We start from the raw sequence: 8,560 nt of genomic DNA, 5'->3' as shown, positions 1-8,560 counted from the left end.
AAAATAAAAATATAATAACCAAATTTCAATTTTACGAATAGTACTGAACTTATGATTCTCTTGCATAATAAATTTCTTTCTTTTTGTGAAACCAAAATTTTTAGGCATTTTCATATTTACTAGTTAGACATCCAACTAAATCTAGAATTGAACTAGATTGAATAGTATTATTTTCTCTATCTATAAAACTTGATTTAAAATATATCGAATTATTTATCACAACTAACAAGCATCTGTTAACGTGAAGTTGAATTTATAAAATTGAATTAAGATATTTTTATATAATTGGAGTTGATGAAAAAAATAAAATGTGGATCCTGAATTTTACTGCGGAAGCCTAATAAATACCACCTCCAAATACCATTTCATTTTCATCATAAAATTTATACCGATCCTCGTGAGATGATTTCCCTCTGGTAACACATAAATTGAGCACTTGAGCTTACTCTTACTTGCAAAGAAAATGTTCGAAATGCGTGATTTATTTTGGAAAAAAACAATTTAACCAACCCTAAGAAGAAAATGAAGAAATGTTGGTTAAAAAATAAAGCAATCCCAATATTTAGGGGAATGGGATGGGGGGATTAAATATTTAACGTTTTACGCCTTGAGATAATCCGTCCAATAGTACTTTCAAAACAACCCCCCATGTTTTGTATATCAGTTTTTACCTCGGATTCACGACTATAAGAAGGAAGCAAGAAATGGACGCTTCTCCTTACTCAAGATCCAGTGGATAAGAACAAAACACATATTTCACTGTTTTGCACTCATTTTTCAACACATTTCTTTTTAATCCCTTCCTATTATTTTCTTTTTCTATATAAACACCCTTGCTTCTTGTTTGCTCCGCTCTTCTCCTTGTCGTTTGTAAAATACACCTCTACTACTTCATTTGTTCCCCCGACCCCCCAACCCACCCCAGACTTCATTTTGATTAGGATCAAGTTTGATAACACAATGGAAGTTTTGCATTTCATTTTTGGTGTCTTTGGTGGGTTATCTTTCTTTTTTCTTTTTAAAAAACTTCCTTCCATCAAACTTTCTTATGAAAACGTATTCTCTGGTTTATGTTAATGTTTTTTTTTTTATAGGGAATGCCACTGCTTTGTTCCTCTTCTTGGCTCCAACGTATGTAAAATAAAGCCACTGCTCTCACCTTCTCTGAAAACGAAAAAGAACAAAGCATAAGGAAAAAGATTAATCTTTTCTGTGTTTTTTATTCTTGCAACTTTAAATATAAAAACTCCATTCAAACAGGCTCTTCTTCATCAATGGAAGAACAAGTTTTCCTTTCTTTTTCTCTCTCTCTGTATCTTATGTAATAAACAAAGACAAAAATTTCCCAGTTTTTGGTTTTCATAAATACGGTGGAAACAGAAAAAAATCTTCTTGTTTCTTTCCCAAAGAAAGAAGAAAGCTTTGGTTTTTCTTAATGTAATTTTCTTAAATTTCTTCTCTTTTCCTTTTCAGAAAAAATGGCTACAATTTTTTTCCTTCTCTATACATTTTGGGAATGATGTATTGGTTTCACCTCTTTATTAATATTTTTGTCCAAAAAGGGTAATTAGGAACAACTATGAAAGAAAAAAAAAAAAGATTGTGAGCTACCATTCAAAGATTAATTATGAAAATTTGTGTTATGTTTTAACATTTTGAAGGATAACATTTACGAGGATCATTAGGAGTAAGTCTACAGAGCAATTCTCGGGAATACCCTATGTCATGACCTTGCTCAACTGTCTCCTCTCTGCTTGGTGAGCCTTTCTCTTTCATTTTCAAGTTTCAACTACCCTAATTACCGTTTTACCCTTTTAATTAACTGTTCAAGATATACACTGATTTTAAGTTCAATTATATAAAAAAAATTTATGTTGGCACAAATTAAAATGTTTGTTTTTAAAATCCATTCAATCTCTTGTAAAATAGTTTGTCTTTATTTTTCGTGGCTTGACATGAGCTCAATGGGATGGTCCGGTTCCAGACATAATGGTCCAAAATTTCTTTAGCTTATTCATATTATACTCTGCCCTGATTTTATCAAATGTTTAACTTTTCAAGAATTTATCGGATATTAACCTTTGGGCTTTCCCTTTTTATATATTTCTTTGATCCTCCTATTTCTAGATCATGTCAAATTGTTTCGCACTTGTAATTCTCAAGGAGACAAAAACAATGTCTAAAACAACAAATGCATGGACAACCAAACCTTGTTCAACTTGTTTTTTAATTTTTATCTCATTACCAAGAGAAGTTTTCTTTTCTTTTTCTTTTTCTTTTTCTTTTTCTTTTTCTTAAGAAAAAGAGTAGCTTTTATAGCAAAATCTTGATTTTTAACATATTCTGTAATTTATTTTTGGCAATTCCTTAGGTATGGGCTTCCCTTTGTATCAAAAAACAACCTTCTGGTTTCAACAATCAATGGCACTGGTGCAGGCATCGAGACCATTTATGTGCTCATCTTCATCTTCTACGCACCACAAACGGAGAAAGCTAGAATCCTTGGGCTCTTCGCTTGTGTACTCACCGTTTTCTCTGCTGTTGCCCTCATCTCCCTCTTTGCCCTCCATGGTAATGGCAGAAAACTCTTTTGTGGCCTTGCTGCTACCATTTTCTCCATTATCATGTATGCTTCACCTCTTTCAATCATGGTGAGCTCAACTTCTTCCTCACTTTTTTATTTTTTTAAAACAACCCTTTTTTTGGGTTCTAAATTTGTTGCTTTTAATGTAATATAGAGGCTGGTGATCAAAACGAAGAGTGTGGAGTTCATGCCATTTTTCTTGTCACTGTTTGTGTTCCTGTGTGGTACTTCATGGTTTGTCTATGGCCTTCTTGGTCGTGATGCTTTTGTTGCTGTAAGTTCTTTCATCATCTTATTTTGTGTAGAAATTCTTGTTTTTACCATTCAAAAAGGCAATGCCTCCAATGCGAGTGTCTGTTGTGAAATAGCTAATATGGTTTGTGCAGATCCCCAATGGATTTGGGTGTGGGCTGGGGTTCATGCAGCTCATCCTTTACAGCATCTATCGCAACAACAAGCGCTCTGGAGAAGCAAAGAAGCTGACCGCCAATGGAACCGTTGAGATGGGAGCTGAGAAACCCCACCAAGAGAAGCCAACAAATGCCAAACTTCCTCATCTTGAACATGTTTAATCGGTCACTTTCTGGTGCTCTCACCTACAATGTTAAAATGTCCTTTAATTTTTCATTTACCCCATTGTAATGAAAAAAGCTTTAGCTTAGATGAATGAGTTGCATAAGAACACACAAGAAAATTGGTAAAAGAGGAGTCTCTTACGATGTATTTCGTCGGCTGGTTGTGACCCACGTCAAAATTTTGACAATTTCCTTGTTTGAATCTGCCAACAAATATATATGAACTAGTTTTTTTATCGCACGGACACAATTGCATATCTCAATTAACATTCAATTAACATTCAGCGTAAATTATAGTAAATGCCACTAAACTATTAGTTAATTCACATTTTGTTCAGTCAACTCTAAAAAGTTACAAAATGGTTATTAAATTATTTGAAAGTTTTTATTTAAGTCATTAGGTATTAAAATCAATATTGTATGGCTTTCTCTATTCATGCCGCCTTCAGCAATCAAAAGCTCTTCTTCCCTTTTCTTCTACTGTTTGGGTTTTTCTTTTCATAAAATAACTTTAAACGTCATGAATTTACGAGCTAAAGTTTAAACATTTTTTCGTTGATATCCGATACTTACTATTAGATTGACTTAGATCTGATATATTTTTCTACTCGTTAATGGATATTGATCTACTGTACTAGTCATCAAATCGTTCCTTGGAGCTCGCTAGCCGAACCTTTTTTTTTTTTTTAAAAACCTTAACAACCCAATGTCTTAAATAAATACTTTCAAATCGTTCAGTGACTTAAATAAAAAATTCTAAATAGTTTAGTGACCATTTTGTAACCTTTTAATGTTAAGTGATTAAAATATAAACTTACTAATAGTTTAGTGACATTGAGTATAATTTACCGTAAATCTATTATATTTAGTTTTCAAATATTTATTACAAAATTTGTAACATTTTAAAGAAGATTGTGATCGAGAAAATAAAAATAATATAATATAAATATTTAACTTTTAGAAACTATATAGTTTATAATATACTCAATATAAGTTAAGAATAAAAATTAATATTTTAAATAAACTTGAATTTACAATATATTCAAAGTAAAACAGTCATATACTTTTAAACAATTTTAAAGAAAAAACAAAAGTTTATTAGTTAAAATATTTTATAAAATTATAAAATTAATTTAAAATTAATAAAATTTTATAGTAATTTTTTAAAATGAGCTTTAGATTTACTAATGTTGTTCATTTATTGATTATAAAACATTATATAATCATGTTTAATTTATTTTCGTGTGATTATGAATGTATAATTTTAAATAAGGTTTTGTACATATTAAATTTTAATACAACAATGTTAAAATAGTATTAATATTTATTATTTGTTCTAATTAACGTTACGTATTAAAAACTACTTAATTAATTTATTAAAATAAAAATGTATTTTTAATATGTATTACTTAAATTTTAATTTAATTTATACGTGATATAAAGTAAATGTAGTTTTATATATATTAGTTAAAATTTTAATGTTTAGTTAAAATTACAAAATATAGTTTTTTAATATTTATTTGTTAAACATTTAAATATAATAATAAAATTTCTCAATTAATTAATTAAAGTTCGTACTAACATCATAAATATTAAAATGTTTATTTTAATTTCATAAAAGTAATATTTTATAAAAGAAATTATTTGATATATTGTTGGTAGAGTTTTTAGACTATACAAGTAGAGTTACGGGTAGACTAATGTCTTTTAAGAGTATAATAACATATTAAAAATAATTAATTACAAAAATACTTATCAATTTTTCAAAATTACTTATAAATAAAAAATTTATATTACCTATATATCAAATATTAACACATTTTATAAATAAAATAAGATGAAAAGATATCTAGATATCTTCTTTCCTTAAAACTATGCTCATCTTTCTTAGTTATCTTTTACTCAAATTTTATAAATTTGGAAATTCTAATTCAAATTTCCTTTTAACTCTAACCACTTAACTTTCTCTTTATCAATTTATTCTTCCTAAATATCAGAATATGAAACAAAAAATTAATCTTAAGCAATTGAATATGTTTCCAATTTGAATATAATAAAAGTATCAAACCATGGTAAGGATCAAGATAATAAAATTCTTCTCCCGTAAAATGGATGCCTTTTCAGTATTAAAATTGAAATTTTTTGGTGGTGTTATTGATTTTTCTTGTCTTTGGCTTATCTAATGCGGTGAGAAGCCAACTAGTTAAAATAATGCACTCTGATTTGTCTATAGCAACTGTCGGTTTTTCGCGCTTAGGTGATATCGATTCATTCTGTCAAATCCTTTCTCCACCAACATGATAATGATAATAAAATTACTAAACTATTTTGTTAGTCACCTTAATTAGGAAGTTGTTTCTAGTTTGATTACTCTAATTCTTTTGGTTAATTTGGTCACTTAAAAAAGAAAATGATTAAATTTATAATATTCCTTACTCGATCCAATAACATATTTGAGCAAAGATGTCACATAAAAATTTTAAATTTTTTATAACATTCAAACACTTAATTTATTATTCTTGGACTCAATTTCAACCTTTAAAATTCAATTTCGTATTTTATATCAATATGTATATACACCATTCGAACTTATTTCATAACTTTAAAATTCAAATTTTATTCCCACTAACTCATCATAAATTAATATAACACAACTTAAACAAATATTTCAAATCACATACAAATCACAACCATTCTTATTTAATTTCATACATAATTATTAATCAAATAATTCATGGAATCAAGTATATAATTATTAGGCTTAATGGTTTAAAAGGCCCTCGAACTTTTTTGCAAAAATCAAATAAGCCCTTGCGACCTTTTTGCACCCAATTGAACCCCTGAACTAACAAAACTGGATAAATAGGCCCTTTTACTAACATTGATCATTACAACGTTGACATGACTGTTAATGGCACTAACATGGCGCTCCATGCCACACCAGCTACCACATTAGCAAAAAAAAACAAAGAATATTTAATTTTTTATTGAAATGAACCTAGACATATGGTTATCAAAGTTCATTTGTTTCAAAGCTTAATTTTTAAAAAATTAAAATATATATTTTTAAAATTTTATATTTTTAAAATATTATTGAAAATTTTAAAAATATTAAACAATGTTCAAAAAAATAAAAAAAATAAAAACCATTTAAAAGTTAAGTCCATAATGAATCTAGACACACTGTTGTCCAGATTCATTCAAAAAGATTTTTCTAAATTATATAAAATTTAAAAATATTAAAAATTAATTTCCTCTAAAAATTTGATATTTGTATCAATGTTTAAATTCTATAGGTACCTTTTAGGAATTGATATGTGTATGAATGTTTTAATTCTATTGGTATATTTTAAGATGTATAAAAACATATATTTTATAAAACAAATAAATATAAATAATTTTAATTTTATTAATCATAGATGTAATTTTTAATGTATGAATATATACAATTAAACAAGTGTATCAATTATTTTATAGCTAAAACATTTTAAATACTTGGATAGGTATTCGTAGGTTTTAAAAAAATACACATACGATTAGTAATTTAAAATTATTTATATTTATTTTATAAAATATTTTTATACATCCTAAAAGATACGAATAAATTAAAATACTGATACACATATCAAATTTTTAAATAAAATTAATATTTAATACACTCCTTATTAAACATACTCATTAAGAACAAACTAAATGAAAACAACTATAATGAATGGAAAAGGAACTTGATGGTTGTCATATGCTGTGAGAAATTTAAGATAGTCCTTGATAATAAATGTCCTCCTGCTACTCAAGCTGAGGCTAGAAAATGCTGGGAGGAGTATGATGAGATAGCTCATTGCTATATGTAGGCAAGCGTGACCAACAAACTTTATAAGCAACTGGAGAGCTGTAAGATGATTTGACATGATTTACACTATTATTTATATCCATTTTCATGTAATTTGAGCATGTTTAATAGATAAATTAAGTCATTTTAGTGTTTATTTATTATTTCTTAGTTGAAGTAGTATTTTATACTTTTTAATTGTTTTTTATAATAATTTGATACTTAAATAAGGTTATGTGTTTATGTAAAGTGATTTAGGAGCTAAAGATGCAATATCAAACTTAAAATGTAGCAAAGTCACGACAACAAAGCATGGAAATCACGACATCAAAGATAGAGCTGAAAATAGTCCTAGGAATGGCATTGGAGTGAATGTCGCAACATCGAGCTATGGAAGTCGTGACACCAAACTTCGAAATAAAGAAATGCTACAAATAGTATGTGATGTCACGATGAGTAAGAACTCCACATCGCGACATCGCAACGATTTCCTAAATGTGGCAGTTGGGTTTTACATAGGTAGGGTCTTTTTTTGGGTTTAAAGCCCTAATTGCTATACTAATTAGAAGGGCATCTTAGTAATTTTTGCCTATACAACTCACTTTTTAACCACAATAAATAGGGTTGCAAACAATTTTTCATACCATTGATTTCAATTTTCTTTTATGTTTTCTTAATCGAAAGATTTTTTCTTTTTAAAGTTGAGACAATTACAAGCAGAGATTGTTCCAGAACAGCACTGTTACATCGATTAAACTCATGAGCATTCTCTTCCCTATTCTATTTATTCGTATCTCTACCGTTAATTTGATTAATTGATTGTTTGTATGAGTAGTACAATAAATTTATGTTTTATTTATATTTTGCATGATTTAGTTGCTTAAGTAATTATTTATCTAAAAATTGGATTTTTTTTCAAGTCTTCCAAAAAACTTAGTATACTACGATTGACGACCCTAGTAAAATATTGTTGACACTAGGATTAGGAAATTCCATTAGGCTAGTTTAGGTTAGTTTAATTTAATTAGTTTTATTGCTATCTTATTTCTTAACTAGCACCACTAATTTGTAAATTGATTAGATTAATAAATATTTTTGGGTAATTAACTTACTAATGGTTTTCTCCAATATAGCAATCCCTTGGGTACGATTGGCCGACCACCTAACGTGGTGGCAATATTAGTACAATTTGACAATTAGGAGGCTTGTTTTCTAGTCATTTTATAATTAATTATCACATTTTCAGCTTTCATAATTTAGGTTTAATTATTTGTGAAATAAGCATTTTTACGCAATACTTAATGTTAGTTGACCTATTAGGCTAATTCGAGATTTAGGTAGCTTTAATTGGTTTAATTGAATGTGCAAGATATTTGTTTGGTAGCCCGACAACCTTAGAAATGACACCCAAGTGTAGCACAACGCCCAACGCGGAAGTCTGGCAGAGTCTGCCTTGTTCCTTCTCAAGGTCCCGATAACCCATGATTCCTTAAAACAAGACAGCATATTTGTAAGTCCATAATGAACTTAGTGAGATTCTGAGCAATTGTGCACGGTAAAGACTTTATAATT

The 8,560-nt window shown here is 28.2% G+C and overlaps 1 protein-coding gene across 2 annotated transcripts; it reads left to right on the top strand.

Annotated features, from left to right (window-relative positions):
• Nucleotides 1-798: 798 nt before the first annotated feature.
• Nucleotides 799-3,400, top strand: LOC105784174 (bidirectional sugar transporter SWEET1). Of its 2 annotated transcripts, XM_012609976.2 has the most exons (6): nucleotides 799-994; nucleotides 1,095-1,131; nucleotides 1,662-1,757; nucleotides 2,372-2,651; nucleotides 2,739-2,858; nucleotides 2,971-3,400. In XM_012609976.2, exons 1-6 carry the CDS (start codon nucleotides 961-963, stop codon nucleotides 3,154-3,156), a joined length of 753 nt encoding a protein of 250 aa, XP_012465430.1. In that variant the 5' UTR covers nucleotides 799-960; the 3' UTR covers nucleotides 3,157-3,400. The 2 variants fall into 2 exon arrangements, with proteins under 2 accessions (XP_012465430.1, XP_012465431.1); XM_012609977.2 differs by lacking the exon at nucleotides 1,095-1,131 and having other exon boundaries at nucleotides 828-994.
• Nucleotides 3,401-8,560: the final 5,160 nt, after the last annotated feature.

This window comes from Gossypium raimondii, chromosome 2 (genome assembly GCF_025698545.1).
Source record: "Gossypium raimondii isolate GPD5lz chromosome 2, ASM2569854v1, whole genome shotgun sequence".
NCBI classification, from domain to species: Eukaryota; Viridiplantae; Streptophyta; class Magnoliopsida; order Malvales; family Malvaceae; genus Gossypium; species Gossypium raimondii.
This window is presented reverse-complemented; position numbering and strand designations above follow the sequence as displayed.